This window comes from Cyclopterus lumpus, chromosome 2 (genome assembly GCF_009769545.1).
Source record: "Cyclopterus lumpus isolate fCycLum1 chromosome 2, fCycLum1.pri, whole genome shotgun sequence".
Lineage (NCBI taxonomy): Eukaryota > Metazoa > Chordata > Actinopteri > Perciformes > Cyclopteridae > Cyclopterus > Cyclopterus lumpus.
Genome location: NC_046967.1, coordinates 5089913 through 5106496, shown reverse-complemented (window position 1 = coordinate 5106496; position 16584 = coordinate 5089913). Strand labels below are relative to the sequence as shown.

General features: G+C 42.8%; 1 protein-coding gene across 1 annotated transcript in view; it reads left to right on the top strand.

Annotated features, from left to right (window-relative positions):
• LOC117740989 (E3 ubiquitin-protein ligase HECW2-like) overlaps window positions 1–16584 on the top strand; it is a 52248-nt gene that overhangs the window by 6808 nt on the left and 28856 nt on the right. Inside the window, 7 exon segments of the mRNA XM_034547697.1 lie at window positions 832–907; window positions 1013–1182; window positions 1899–2041; window positions 2342–2442; window positions 2890–3779; window positions 3870–4011; window positions 6371–6514. Of these exon segments, the coding sequence (XP_034403588.1) occupies window positions 832–907; window positions 1013–1182; window positions 1899–2041; window positions 2342–2442; window positions 2890–3779; window positions 3870–4011; window positions 6371–6514 (1666 nt within the window).

Sequence of the window (16584 nt, the reverse complement as noted above, 5' to 3'; positions counted from 1 at the left end):
CTCTTTGTGGTTATTTTGTGTTTGTTCATAGTTGTTTTGCGTCTTTGTAATTGTTTAGCGTCACTTTTGTATTGTTTTGGTATTTTTGTAGTTGCCCGTGGCTCTGCTTGTAGTTAGTTTGTGTCTCTTTGTGGTTATTTTTTCTTCTTCTTCTTTGTGGTCATTTTGATTCTCTTAATGGTTGGTACGTGTCTCATTGAGTAACATTTTGTAGGTGTTGTTGACATTTTAGACCCCTGGTCCTGTGCCCAGTAGGTGCGATCAGTAATACAATGCTTTGTCACAAGTCAAGTCCTGATAATATATGTAAGTCCTACAATGGAGGTAGATGTCTTTTAGCCTAAGGTTAACTTTCTGTGTGATTCATCAAACAAAAAATGGGGCCTGGTTATCTCCTAACACTTACTGGAGGATCCAGTTCAGAAAAGGTGGTTTTGAGAAGAAATCTTCTAAACTGCTGCCCCTTAATCCAGATAATTTGTTGTGTAACATATTTGGGGTTACACTCAGTTTAGACAGAAGCTGGAAACAAATGAAGGGATGGAAGGCAGGCAGTCAGAGTGAATGGAAGGAATGGAATGAAGTGGATTTCATTGAGCACTTGGCAGAATCTGAGGCTAAGACACATTTGCTTCAGTTGAATCAGTAAAATATGAGGTAGTAAGCTTGAATCAGTACTCTCTCTCATTATTGCTCTCATTATTCCTCTTTTTAACTTGTCATCAATATCTAATGTTTTTGTTTCTCTAACAGTGAAGTTGGTTCTCTCTGAAAATAGGAAGGGTAAGTGGTCCATTCATAATGCTCTCATATTGGTTGATTTCTCATCAGGTGGGCAGTGAAGGCCAAGTTGAGGACCAATCAGGCACTGAGAACTGTCGTAAACTAGTCAGCTTCACCCTATCCGGTATGAGGACTAATTCAGTGGAATTCTGGTGCGCTATTTGTGTCTATCTTTTACTAGAGTAAAAGATAGACACAAATGCTTTCCAATGTGTGTTTTCTACTCTAGGCATACGGGCAGTGGGCATGAAGAAGGGCATGTTCTTCAACCCCGACCCCTACTTGAAAATGTCAATACAGCCCGGGAAGAGGAGTGGCCTCCCAAAATTCACCCACCACGGCCAGGAGAGACGCTCCTCCATCATAGCCAACACAACCAACCCTGTGTGGCACGGGGAGGTCAATGCAAACACTCACGCACCTTGACATCTAAAAATAATAAAGAAATATAAGTTTCAGTTTGCAATGTGCTGCTTAGGGTTGCACATTTTCAGTGAACCTTTCCTTTTTTTAAATGGGGTTTCGATTTTTGTGTGTTCTCTATAGTTTCACTTAAAAAACGTTTAATTTAAGAATATTTCATGTTGTGTAGAGAGGAAATATCACACTGATTTTCAGACTTTGGATTTCTACTACAACATGTTTATATGCTTAATAGGTAAAAAACAAAACAATTTTTTTTCTCATTCTGTCTGTCTGAAAATACTTTAAATAACTGACAGCAACTGACAGTTGCCTTGAGGACAAACAAGCAGATTGCAGTGAACTGGCCTCTCAGTGGAGAGCTAAGGCCCAAGATAGCTACTGCGGGTTGGGGGCATGATCCTGTGAAGAGGCAATAACTGCTACCTGGTCTGATTAGCTTGGGCAATCTATATAGTGAAAGGGAGCAGTAGTAAATTAGTTATTTTAGTTATTAGTTAATTTTAAGAGTTTGGTTATATTGTCCAAAGGACTAACACAATGTATTAATGGCTGCCCAGTTGGGCTTAGATGTAGAACTTTAAGTATTTAAATCCAATTTATTTCTAAATGCACAATGTAAAAACTGTAAATATACTAATGTCCACATTATGTCAATAACACTATACTTTTTACTATTGATCTTCCTGTAGAAATACACCTTTGTGGCTCTGATGACTGATGTGTTGGAGATCGAGGTGAAGGATAAGTTTGCCAAGAGCCGACCGATCATCAAGCGGTTTCTGGGTCAGCTGATCATCCCTGTACAGAGGCTTCTGGAGGGGCCGACCACTGAGTGAGTCTCCACACACAAACGTCTGAGGAGGTTGACAGTTATCTTACCTTCAGCAGTTATTAACCATAGTGACTCAACATAGTGCAGTCAATACGTCCTAATCAACTCATTGTTCAGGCATTGATTTAATATAGACATTATGTGGTGAATCATGATGTAAATTGTGTATGCAAAGACAGTTTATAGTGGTAGGAGGTGGGGCAAACTCATTGCACATGAATTACAACATTTTGTATAAATAATAATGGGATTCTGTCAGTAAGGACATAACTAATAAATAGTGTGTGTGCGCGTGTGTAGTGATCAGCCAGTCAGCTATAGCCTGTGTCGTCGTCTCCCTACGGATCATGTGAGCGGGCAGCTTTCGTTCAGGGTGGTTGTGACCTCCACTGGACATGAAGGTGTGTGTATGTTTACATTATACTATTTTTTGGTAATGTAATGAGCAACACACATTAGTGTACAGTGTCACATTCACATCATGTATCAAATATATGTTGAAATCCATGTGAATGGACTACAATTAAATTTGTGATATGGCCGTCTGGATATTTTAGATAGTTATGAGCTCAAGTAATTTGTTATGTATATCCACTGGATGAATAGATTCATTCTGCAGCAGAAAAATATAATACTATACAAAGTGTTCTCTGCTCAATGCTGAACATAGCAGACTGACCAGTCAGCTACCACAGCAGTTTTCATTGTAACAAATATATAAGGAATATTATAGTATATACAAGTTCCTCAGAACCATTTCTTTGGTTTATCAATCCATGTGCACAGATTTCCATGGCCAACATTCGCTTATCCTTAATCTTCTTTTGTCCATCCTCTCTTTCTGCTAGAAGCCTCCCCAGAGGCTGTGGGAGTCCACTTAGATGCAGTGAACGGTGATCCTGGAAGTCCCTCAGACGACGAAGACCTCCCTCACCAATCCTCCTCTTCACGCGTCACATACAGACCTTCTCCCACAGGCCCTGATGAAGGCTCCAGATTAGTCAATGGCGCTTGTTACTATGGCGATGACAGTATTTGGGGGCAGAATGGACAGGAAGATCTGCTTGCTGTGGGTCTGGGCTGTCACACTCACCGGCAGGTGTCGCTCAACGACTACCTGGACACCATCGAGGCACCGAGAAGCCCCGGGAACCGACCTTTCGTAGGGCCCTCGCCGAAACTCCGCTCCAGCTTTCCAACAGACACGCGGCTAAATGCCATGCTGCACATAGACTCGGATGAGGATGAGGAGACGGCGGGGCAGCAAAGGGAGCAATCCCAGGAGATGAGGACACAGCAAAGCACAGACTTAGCCTTATCGAGGAGATGGGCTGAGTCTCAACAGGGGAACGAGGGTTCAAAAGGAGAGCCAGAGGGGCAGACCGGAGCTGCAACTGGGCCTGGAGCTGGGGCCACAACAGACGCAGGTTCCTCTGCCAGAGCTCAGCCTGGAACTGAACCTGAAGGGGCCGAACCTGTAGCTGAAGCTGCCAAAGCACAGGCCGAGACTGCAGCTGGGACCAGAAAGGTTGCTGGAGCATTAGCAGAGGCTGCACATGTCATTGGAGAAATGTTGACAGCTCTCAGCTCATCTCAGGCATCTGGGAATGATGTACAAGCAGTAGCTGGGCCGGGGGAGTCTGTGGGGGAATGTACCTGTCAGGAGCAGAGCAGCAGAACAGGGGCCAACCAGGAGGTATCCTGCAATCCCTCACTTGGTCCACTTTCACCCATTCAGGTGAGCAGCTGTTGTTTGGATATCAGCTGGACAGAGCTTTTTTTAAAATCTCTTCTTTGCTCATTTATTTTCTCCTTGTCCTGTCCATAGGAGGTGGAGACAAGAAAAGAAATGGCTCCGAAGGCCGAAGAAGAAGGGGAGTCATCAAGCATTGAGGCAAATGGGCCAGTAGCAGCAGCAGCTCCTGTATGCAGCATCATAGATAACCAAGGAGGAGGGATTTCTGAAGTTGGTAGGTGGTAAATGTTTTTGTTCATGGGCAACAATATTTATTACAATATAACAAAGTGCTAAAGCTGCCGCAAGAAACTTTCCTTTTGTGTTAAATGGTAAATGGACCTGTACTTGTATTGTGCTTTTCTAGTCTTCTGACCACTCGCACATTAACACTACATGACATCATTCACCCATTCATACACTGATGGGAGAAGCTAAGGATCCACCAGCACATCAGTAATAACTAACATTCACGGGAGCAATTTTGGGGTTAAGTGTCTTGCCCAAGGACACATCAACATGGGCTAGCCGAGGATCGAGTCGCCGATCCTCTGATTGAAGGATGACCCTGCTCGCCACTGAGCCACAGTCACAGTTGAGTTTGGTAGTCTCTGTGGACAGAAACAGTAGTGTTACCAAGCACCAGAGACACGTTTTTATGCATTAGGTTCTGAGAGACTTTATGACATAACCCAAAGGTTTTGAAGAGCCACCGTGAAGCTCTGTATGGCGACTCAGGTTGTTGACTTCTTGGCAGTGCCTGACTCCATCTAATTCCCGGCTAATCCAAAAGTGGGCAAAGACGGGGAGCGTGGGTGGAGCTGAGTCAGCCCAAATGAAGCATGGTTGCTGAAAACACTGCAACCTACGACAGCACCCACCTGTCACTCATAGCAGCCATACCCTAAATTATACATAGTTTTAAACCTTAAAATAATTAAAATAGGAGTTATGTAAAGATTCACTACCTGTACAGTTGCCGTGAGTAGGGAAATTAGCTGTAGAGACCACAAAAAAATGTCTAGCATTTTTCTACATGTTTATTTCTGCTGTGAAATTGGGCGACTGTGGGTCAGTGGTTAGCAGGGCTGGCTTTTAATCAGAGGCGGTTCAATCCACGGGGATCCTTTCCATAGATTCAAATATAAAAAAACAAGCTCTTGTATGCACCAATCCTTGTGTAGCAAGCACACTGGTTGTTCTTCTGCGGACTTAATCATAATTCCGCACAAAACTTTTTTGTCCCGCAGCGTTGCCAGCACAAACACATTTGTTTGACACAAGGAAACACATTCAAACACATTCAAAACGTGCGGCCTGATCTACGAGATTTGCCCGGACATTTCCCCAAAAAGCGCCAAAACTGCGAGAAATTTTCCCATTTACTTGAGTGGTTTCGGCGTGAAGAGAGCAAAAAACACTCATCTTTGTGCCCATAGTGACTCGCCATACTTTAATGTAGAAAAACGATTGAAAGGTTAACAAAACTCTGGAGTTTATTTGGCCAAATGGGCATTAGCTAGCTAGCAGAGTCTTCATGGAATCATTGTTCAAGTGTCAGGAACATTTTGAGACCGTTCCAGCCTAGAATCAGCACCAGCCAGACAGACTAAACTATTCCTTTTAGTTTTTAGGAGCAATGTCCCAGTCAGGATGTTTGTACATTTGTACAAAGACACATTGTGAACTTCTGCAGTCAATAAAAGATACCAGGAGATGTGGGGTTTAGGGCTCCTCAGTCAAGAAAAAAAACTTGCTGTATTTTAATAAATATTGTATTTACACATCACATCCTCTAAACATTCTTCTGGAAAAGTTTGCCAATCAAATTCTGTGAATGAAGACAGAGATTCAGAAAAAATTACATAGTTTCATTTATTAACCTATATGTTGACAAATAAAAAATGTTGAAAAAATAGTTGATTAAATTATTTTACAAAAAAGGACAAACATTGTATCAGTAAACTAATGCAATCTTGCTCTCACTCTCCTTACTTCCCCGTGCAAAAGTCACGCATCGTCTTGTCCAGATTCTCTCCATTGTTTTTTTCATACCGATATGAGCCACGGCCCTAAAAATGCTGGCTCTGGGCTGTATAAATTGAACCTGATATGGAGAGGGCAAAAAGGAGTACAGGCAGTTTTTGAGAAGTGCCGGTGCGCAAGTAAATGTTTTACGGTAAGTCTAAGTATAAAATGTAGACGTGCAGTACCCATTTTGAGGACTGACTTTGGAGCCACTGCGTGACTCAAAGTAATGCTTCATATTCTCGTACATATTCTCATAATATTCATTTATCTTCATACAACTGTACTGAATAGGCTCCACCTGGACATGTACACTTTTATCTCTCCTCTTCCTGCTGTGAGTCACTCAGCCAAAACCGTCAGACCCCCATGCACAAACACACAGGTTGAGAGATCTACATTTACTTTGACTTCATTATTAGCACTAAAAATATCGTGCATTCACAGATGTTATGTTTTTGTTGCTATATTCATAACATGTAAGCCCTGGAAAAATGACCTGGCAACGCTACTGGAGTTACCACTTGGTTGCACTAAACATAAAAGAAACAAAATGTTAATTACAGGAGCGAGAGCCAGCGGTCGGGAGGAGCATGAGGTGTGGAGGAGGAGACAGTCCATGCAGGCCTCCGGAGGCATAGCCCAGAACCAGGAGGTGTGTGGGGCCAGAGGCAGTATGAACGGGACAGTAGGGGTGGACAGAGAGACAGGTGAGATTACATTACATGTCATTTAGCTGATGCTTTTATCTAAAGCAACTTACAATAAGTGCATTAATAATAATAATAATAATAATCCATTTAATTTATATAGTGCTTTTCTAGATACTCAAAGACACTTTACATTATACACCGTAGACACAGCTACGGGGAGCAATGCAGGGTTAAGTGTCTTGCTCAAGGACACATCGACTAGGGCGGGGATTGAACTGCCAACCCCTTGATTGAAAGACGGGCATGCTAACCACTGACCCATAGTCGCCCCACACCAATTTATTCAATAAAGTTAAACTACAAAGTGCTATCAGTAAGAGCCATTTAAGTCCTACTAAAGTGCTACTACGGTGCTACCTTCCCTATTCAAGGTATAGTCGAAAAATGTGTTTTTAGTTTGCAACAGAAGATGTAGAGACTTTCTGCTGTCGTGATGTCAATGCTTGTTCCTTGAGCTTGAGCCAGCACAGCAAACAGTCATGACTTTGTAGAATGTTTAGCTCATAGTGACGGAGTTTACAAGCCGATTGGCAGAAGCCGAGCGAAGTGAACAAGCTGGGGTGTACGGTTTTACCATGTCTTGGATGTAGACTGGACCCGATCTGTTCGCAGCACGGTACGCAAGTACCAATGTTTTGAAGCGGATGCGGGCGGCCACCGGTAACCAGTGAAGGTCGCGGAGGAGCGGAGTAGTGTGGGTAAATTTCGGGAGGTTGAAGACCAGTCGATCAGCTGCATTCTGGATGAGCTGTAGTGGTCGAATGGCATTAGCAGGTAGACCTGCCAGGAGGGAGGTACAATAGTCTAGCCATGAGATGACCAGAGCCTGGACCAGAATCTGTGCCGCCTTCTGAGTGAGAAGAGGTCGTATTCTCCTGATGTTGTACGGCATGTACCTACAGGAGCGTGTTGTTGCGGTAATGTTGGCAGTCAGGGAGAGTTGACTGTCGAGTGTCACACCGAGGTTCCTGGCAGTTTGAATCGGGGCCAACACTGAGTTGTTGAAGGTAATAGTCAGGTCGTGGGTGGGAGAGGCTTTTCCTGGAAGGAAGAGCAGTTCAGTCTTGTCCGGGTTAATTTTCAGGTGGTGTGCGGACATCCACTCAGAGATGTCAGTCAGACAGGCAGAGATTCGTGCTGCTACCTGTGTTTGAGATTGGGGAAACGAGAGGATCAATTGGGTGTCATCAACGTAGCTATGGTAGGAGAAGCCATGCGAGCGAATGACAGAGCTGAGAGAGTTGGTGTACAGAGAGAAGAGGACCAAGGACTGAGCCCTGAGGGACCCCAGTAGTGAGAGGACAAGGCTCATACACAGATCCTCTCTCGGTTACCCGGTAAGTGTCGGTCGGTGAGGTAGGATGCGTGAGAGATGCCCAGGTCCTGGAGGGAGGAAATAAGGATCTGGTGGTTCACTGTGTCAAAGGCAGCGGAAAGGTCTAGAAGGATAAGGACAGAGGAGAGAGAGGCTGCTCTAGCAGTGTGAAGCTGCTCAGAGACAGCAAGGAGGGCAGTCTCTGTTGAGTGGCCTGCCTTGAATCCAGACTGGTGAGGGTCAAGAAGGTTGTTACTGTGGAGATAGGAGGAGACTTGGTTAAAGATAGCTCGCTTTAGAGTTTTGGAAAGGAAGGGGAGGAGAGAGACAGGTCTGTAGTTGTTGACTTCAGACGGGTCGAGAGTGGGTTTCTTCAGGAGAGGGTTGACTCTTGCCTCCTTCAGAGAGTAAGGGAAACAGCCAGTTGAGAGGGAGGTGTTAATAAGATGGGTGAGAAAGGGAAGAAGAAGAGGTTACCAAGGTAAGAACTTGATTGGGAGATAAAAGAGGAAAAGCGAGGGGGAAGAAGATGAAGTTAATGGAGGTGTAGTTATGGAAGATGGATTAGTAAAGGAGGAGCGTATGTCGTCTATCTTTTTTGTAAAGTAGTCGACAAAGTGGCTTGGTAGAAGGGTGAAGGGAGGAGGGGACTAGGGGGGGTCAAGGAGGTTGGAAAAAATAGGGAAGAGCTTTTTGGGGTTAGAAAAAGAGGATTCGATTCTGGATTGGTAGAACAGGCTTTTGGCTGCAGGCTTTTGGAGGCAGAGAAGGAGGAGATAAGAGATTGATAGGCGAGCAGTTCCTTTCCGATGCTCGCATAGTGGCTCTCTCGGCGCACACCAGTTCGGACAGCCACGGAGCCGGCGAGGACTTGCGGACCTTTCAAGTCTTAAGAGGACAGAGAGAATCAAGAGAGGAAGACAGACTAGAGAGTAGAGTGTCAGTGGCTGAGTCAGGATGCATGAGTGAGAACGAGTCAGTTGAAGGGAGGGCTGACAGAACAGACGAGGCCAGAGAGGAGGGTGAGAGGGTGCGGATGTTGCGACGGACAGGTGCAGTCCGTTGTGGGAGGGTTGTCAGTTCCAAAGAGTGGGAGAGAGTACGAGATGAAGAAGTGGTCAGAGACATGAAGTGGAGTTACAGTGAGGTTAGATGTAGAGCAGTTTCTGGTGAAAATATAGTCACGGTGGTTGCCATCTTTGGGAGTAGGAGGGGAAGGACTGAGCGAGAGAGCAAAGGAAGACGAAAGTAAGAGTAGCAGGTCCGATGACTTCTTTGTCTGGATGTTAAAGTCACCCAGAAGGATGAGCGGGAGGCCGTTTTCTGGGAAGTTTGATAGGAGGACGTCTAGTTCTTCCACAAAGTGTCCCAAGGAACCAGGTGGACGGTAGAGAACAACAATGATTAGATGAACCGGATGAGTAACCGTCACTGCATGAAACTCAAAAGACAGTGGAGTAAATAATGGAAGCGGGTAGAGAGCAAAACACTATTTGGGTGAGATGAGTAGACCTGTGCCACCACCCCGACCAGTGGGTCTGGGTGTGTGGCTGAAGGATAAGGCCCGAGGAGAGAGCAGCATGTGTTGTCTGGTGTGATCCAAGTCTCAGTGAGAGCCAGGAAGTCCAGCGATTGCTTGATAGCGAAGCCAGAGATGAAGTCTGCCTTGCGGTTAGCTGACTGGCAGTTCCAGAGGCCCCCTGTGACGAGGTGCTGGGTCTGTGTGGAGCGGGTGGGACAAATAAGAGAGTAGGGATTTTGATGCATATTTGTGATTTTGTGGAATTTCCACCAGGCTGTCAGAGTTTCTGCTATTGTTAATGTTTTGAAACAAGGATGGCGTTTGATTGATTGGCTGAGAAATGGAAGGTCTGAAATCTGAATGTCCTTACAAAATGTCTGTTCTATATCTAACCATGTGTAATCTGATTGGTCGGGGTGAATCCATTTAATAATATATTGTAGTTGATTTGCTAATGAGTAGTGGAAAAAATGAGGGGCTTCAAGTCCTCCTTGTGTTTTTTTTTTTTGTAAATTTGCCAGTTTAATTCTTGGTGTTTTATTTTTCCAGTAGAATTGTGTGATGATTGAGTCAAGAGATTTGAACCAGGAGTGGGTGGGTTGAGATGGAATCATTGTAAATAAGTAATTTATTTTAGGAAGTATTGTCATTTTAACTGTAGCTATTCTGCCCATAAGTGATAGTGGAAGGTTCATCCATCGGTGGAGATCGTCAGTTATTGTTTTAAGTAGGGGGGTGAAGTTGAGAGTGAACAGCTCTGACAGCCTTGGGGAAATATGTATTCCTAAATAAGTGATGACACCGGTGCCAAAAGGGATAGGTGGTGCATGGGCAGCCCCATCCCAACTGTTATTTTCTAGCGGAAGGATGGATGATTTGTTCCAGTTGATGGAGTAGTCAGAGATTTTTGAGAATGATTCAATTACTTTGATAGTTTCCTGTAATGATGAGTATGGGTTTTGGAGGAAAAGCAATAGAGGCTAATCTTGTGATGGGTGTTAAGTGTTTGGATTCCTTTTATATGGGTGTTCTGTCGAATGGCTGCTGCTAACGGTTCAATAAAAATTGTAAAAAGTGAGGGGGAGAGTGGGCATCCTTGCCTAGTCCCTCTGTACAGTGTGACATTTTTTGAAGTTTGACCATTGGTGATGACAGAGGCTGTAGGTGCAGTGTACAAATCTTAACCCACTGAATAAATGATTCCCCAAAGCCAAATCGTTGTAATGTGCTGGTGAGAAATGTCCAGTTCACTTTGTCGAAGGCTTTTTCTGCGTCTAAGCCATGGTTTTGGCTTGTTGTAATGATGAATAATTGATTAAATTAAACAGTCTGCGTGTGTTAGTGGATGAGAGTCTACCTTTGACAAAGCCGGTTTGATCTGGATGAATTATGGAAGGAGTGACCTTTTCTAATCGGTGAGCTACGGTTTTAGTGATGATTTTAATATCTACATTCAGGAGCGAAATGGGACGGTAACTAGATGGAAGAGTTGGGTCTTTGTTTGGTTTGAGGAGGAGTGATATACAGGCTGTATTCATGTTAGCTGGAAATTGCGAATTTTGCTTTATTTCAGTTATCATGTTGTTAAAGAGTGGAGCTATAATGAACCAAAAGTGTTTATAGAACTCAGCAGGGAAGCCATCAGGTCCTGGTGCTTTGTTATTGGGCATAAGACTGAGGGCAGTAAAAAGCTCTTCCTGTGTTAATGGTGAGTCAAGTATGTTATTTTGTTCTTTGTTAACCTGAGGTAGATCAATGCTATTGAGAAATGAATTGATGTCTTCTTGATGTGGGTTCTTTTCAGATGAATATAGATTGGCATAAAAACTTCTGAAGATTTTATTGATGTCATCGGGTGAATTTGTGGGATTCCCTCCTGAGTCCTTAATGGATAAGATTGTTGATTTTTCTTTATTTCGCTTAATTTGACTTGCCAAGTATTTACCAGATTTATTGCTATGGTGAAAATGTTCTTGTCTAAGTCTGTGTATTAGGAATTGAGTTTTATTATTTATTATTTTATTTATTTGGGATTGATACTTTCTTAATTTGTTTTGGGTTTCCGCTGTTGGGTTACTTGCATTAATGATTTCAAGTCGGTTGATTTGTTGTTCTAGTTCATCTTCTACTTGTTTTTCTTTCTTTTTTTTGTAAACGGAGAATGAAATGATTATTCCTCTTAAAACTGCTTTCCCCGTTTCCCATAAAAGGGTCGGTGACGACTCTGGGGAATCATTTATTTCTAGGAAGGATGCCCACTCTTTTTGAATGAGACTGTTAAACTGAGGGTCTTTGAGAAGAGATGTATTGAAGCGCCATCTAGAGACAGGTTTATGTATGTTAATTCCGTTCCATATAAATGTTACGGGAGCATGATCACTAATAATGATAGGATGAATATTTGAGTCTGAAATATTTTATATAATTGAATTGCTGTTGAGGTCAATGCGTGAGTATGAATGGTGAACTGGAGAGAAAAATGAGTATTCTCTTGAGTTTGGGTGCTGCAATCGCCAACTATCGCCAAGACCAAAATCACTCATGAACTGTTTTATTGTTTCTGTGGATTGCCAAGTACGCTTTTTATTTGTAATATTAGATCTATCCACTGATGGGTCGATAACCGTGTTGAAATCGCCTCCTATGACAACTGGGCAGTTGCACATATTTGAGAGGGATGAAAACAATTTATGAAAAAACGATGGGTCATCAGTGTTTGGGCCATAAACATTACAGATTGTGACTGGACTATTGTTGATGGATATGTTTATAATGATAAAACGGCCTTCAGGATCGGCAATTGTGGAGTTGTGGATAAATGAAACTTTCTTGTTAATTAAAATGCAAACCCCTCTTTGTTTTGTGTTATAGTGGGCAGAGAATGAGTGAATGAATTGTGATGATTTAAATTTGTTGTGGTCTGACTCTGAAAGGTGTGTTTCTTGTACTAAGCATATGTCTGCTTGCAGTTTAGTCAGATGATTCAGAACTTTTGTTCTTTTTGCCTGAGAACCAATTCCACGGATATTCCAGGTTACGAATTTGAGAGAGGACATATTGATTGAGTTATTATAGACTGGACATTAATGTTGATGTGTGTATGTGTGTATGTGTGTATGTGTGTATGTGCGTATGTGTATGTATGTATGTATGTGTGTGTGTGCGTATGTGTGTACGTATGTAGGTATGTATGTATGTATGTATGTGTGTGTGTATGTGTGCATGTGTGTATGTGTGTGTGTGTGTGTGTGTGTGTGTGTGTGCGTGAGAGAATGACACGTGACTTCCAGACACTGAATCAGGGAAAAACAAAACATATATAGAAAAACAAACATATAGAAAAAAAAAACATACTGTACATACAAAAATAAAATAAAAATATGTATGGATATGTTTGGACATTAATGTTGACGTGTGCGTATGTATGTGCGAATGACACAGCGTGACTTTCAGACACTGAATCAGGAAAAAACAAAACATATATAGAAAAACAAACATATATAGAAAAAACTAACATAAAAAGAACAAACATGTCTATAAATATATAGGGATGCGAAAACAACAAAGTAGGTAACACAATAAACATAACAAAAATACAAGGGAACGTGTGAGCCAGATCGGGGTTCATACTGTCAGGTACAAAACGAGGAAGGTGCAAAACTATCTCATATTGTAATGGTAACAGTGCGAAGCAGAGAAAGGAGAGGGGGCACATCCAGATTACGATGGGGAGTTTTCCGTGTGTTGATGGGTGTATATGTGTATGCGGGGCCGTAAGGGAGAGGGCGAGGGAGTGGTACAATTGTCCATCTATGTATAGTTTGTCCAGTGATATTATTGCTTTCTTTCCTTCTTTCATCATGTGTTTGCGGATTGGAAACAAAACTTTGCGTCGTTGCATGATTTATTTTGGATATTGATCGTTGAGTCCGTAGTTCGTTCCTTTGAGCCTTGTTGTCGGACCTGTTCTTTTTGTTTGTAGTGTTCAAATTTAGCGATGATTGGCCGTGGTCGGGTATCGTTGTTCTTTGGTCCCAAACGGTGTACGCGATGGAATGTGATGTTATTGACGGTCTCTGCGGGCAGTTTGAGTTGTATGGACATGAATTCTTTGATTGATTTTTCAGGGTCTTCTGAGGTTTGTTCGCTAATGCCGGTAAAGACTAGATTTTCTCGCATACTGCGCGCTTGTAAATCCAGGATGGTTTGTTTCATAGCTGTGTTGTCAGCGGTAACAGAGGAGAGCTGGGTGGTTATCGTGCTGACAGATTGATGGAGCGACTTGTTGTCCTTAGTCAGAGTGTCAATTTGGCTCTGACTGAATTCCAGGCTGTGACGCAGAGCCTGGAATTCCCGGTGTAATACTCCGATAAGCGCAAGTCTAGAGTCAAAACCGGAAAGTTTATTTTCAATGGACATGAGTATGTCGCTTACCTCGGAGCAGCATGGTGGTTTAGGTGAAGTGGGAGTATTTGTACCTGTGCTGGAACGGGGTCTTTTGCTGTTTGAGGAGGGCATCTCCACAGGGTCGCTGGTCTCGTTCTTGTTGCAGACTCGCCCGAAGCACTCGTCAATAAATTCTTCCAAGTGGTCCAGGTCGAAAAATATTGTAGTCCAGTTTTTAAATGAATTAGATAAAGGGTGAAGATGGAAAGACCAGTTTTTAAGTCTGATGAAAAAAGTTTGTTTCGATAGTAGTCTAGCAGCTGGGGGCCGACATCTTGTCTCTGTCTCTCAAAAACTTGAACCAGATTGTCCTTTATAGGCCTGCAGAAGCACAAAACTCCTTTCTCTTCTGTCCCAATAACAAGAGAATTTCCTCGATCTTCAGAAACAAAGCCACAGATCTTTTTAGGCTAATCCAATATGAAAAGTAAGAGATCAGGTGGTTGGTGGCATTTTCCAAATCCTTGATGATAGCATTCATCATTAAGTCTCTTTTGACCTCTGGGTCATCTGCTGAAATCGCATCAAGATCCACGTCCAGTTCAGGCCACGCCATCCTTGTCCTTTTATCCATCTCCTGCTTTTCAGGAAATCCTCAGCTCTTAATCTTCTTGATGCTTCATCTGCTGGATTCTCCTTAGAACCCACATATCTCCACTGACCCACATCGGCCACTTCTCTGATAAAAGCGTCTCTGTTTGCCACAAAAGTGTGGAATCGCCTGGTTTCACTAGAGATATATTTAAGAACAGTTGTACTATCAGTCCAAAAATCGGACTTCTCAAGCTTAAATTGCAACTCCTTCCAAAGCATTTTATCAACTCGAACAGCATGAACTGCGGCTTTGAGTTCCAGTTGAGGAATTGTAGTCTGCTTTAGTGGAGCCACTCTGGCCTTTCCCAAGAGAAATGCAACATGTACTTTACAGTCTTTTTCCAATCTCACATAGGACACAGTTTCATATCCAACTTGACTGTGATCAGAAAAGTGGTGAAGTTGGGCTGTAGCAGGGTCTCTATAGTCTCTGGGTTTAATACAGCGGTCCACTTTGAACTCAGACATCCTTTGGAGGTCCTCAAGCCAATTAGACCATTGTTCAGAGAAGGAGTGGGGAATAGCGTCATCCCATCCCAAGTTTCTCTTACAAAGCTCTTGCAGCAACAGCTTGGCTGGCATACTGAATGGGGATAGAAATCCCAAAGGGTCACAAAGTGAACTGACCACTGACAAAATGCCTCTTCTGGTCCTGTGGCTGTTCTCGTAATGAGGTCCTGTACTTGAATGTGTCAGTTTCAATGCTCCACTGTAGTCCTAGTGCTTGCTCCATTGGAAGTTGGTCTGTATCCAGATCCAGTTCCACCATTAAACCCTCCTTTATTACAAAGAGCATTCAAGTCCTTGATCATATGTAGTGCTTCCTCCTCTGAAGCCATGGATTTCAGGCAGTCATCAACATAAAACTTATTTTTGACTATTTATTACTTCCGCAGGGACATTTTGAACATTATCATCTGCAGTTCTCAAAGCATAATTTGCACAACTTGGTGAGGATACAGCTCCGAACAGATGTACTTTCTCCAGTGGAGACTGCGCAGTGTCACCATCAGGCCACCAGAGAAAGCGGAGAAAGTTGATGTACTCCTCTGAGACATGAACTTGATGAAACATGGCTTGGATGTCAGCCATTACTGCAACAGGCTCTTACCTAAATCGGATGAGAACTCCAATAAGAGTGTTAGTAAGATCAGGGCCCTGCAAGAGCTGGCAGTTCAGTGATGTCCCTTCATAGTTGCTCCACAATCAAAAACAACTCTGTTTGCCTTTTCTGGGAGGATAGACTCCATGATGAGGGATGTACCACACCTTTCCATCACGTTGTTCTAGTTGATCAGCAGGTACCATCTCAGCATGTCCGGGCCATGTGTCCAATAAAAACAAACATAAATCAAATTGCCACTGACGCACCATGGGTTTGGGGTTCACGCAACGAAAGCATTGTCCATGCAGGATTCCATTTTCTGATAATTTATTTAACTAAACAAAACAAGTAAACAAACAAAAGAACAAAGGAACTAACGCTGCCTCTCCTGCGCTGGTAAAAAAACACATAGGCCTACCCAGGTGCATACTGGTCCTGTACCTGCCTACTCCTACATATAACCACAGGTGCCCACAGTGTTACCCAATTAACGAACAAATGAACAACCAAAAGACTAAATATATCTAGACAACAACGAATTAAACTAAACTAAAAACTATCACAATAAAAAGCTATTGTAATTTATCAAAACATCTATCCTAAATAAACAAACAACCTGAATAATTAAACAATACTACTTGTCAATAAAATAACTAAATACTAATATCAAATACATAGCTCCAATATATATATATACAGTGTTTCCCCTAGGTTTACAGCTTCATGGGGGGGGGGGGACCGACCGACCGACCAAAATAAAAACACTGAAAGAAAACACGGTGTTCATTTCTTTAACAACCACAAAGTGTGCACATTTTGTCACTGCAGTGTATTTTTTGGGGCCTCTCGATATGGGAAGTCAGAAACGTCTGACCCATTTATTGAGATTGGGATGTTTGTCTTGACCTGCAAATACATGAACTGTTAGGCTTTAAAAGTGATAGCTGATAGCTTAAAATAGTGATAGCTTAAAGCAGAAAATCCCATTGTGAAAAGTATGTATTACCCTGTTCATGGTGGAGAAGTTTACAAAGCTGACCGGGACCAGCAGGCTCATTGTTGGGTACATAACACCAAACTCCTCA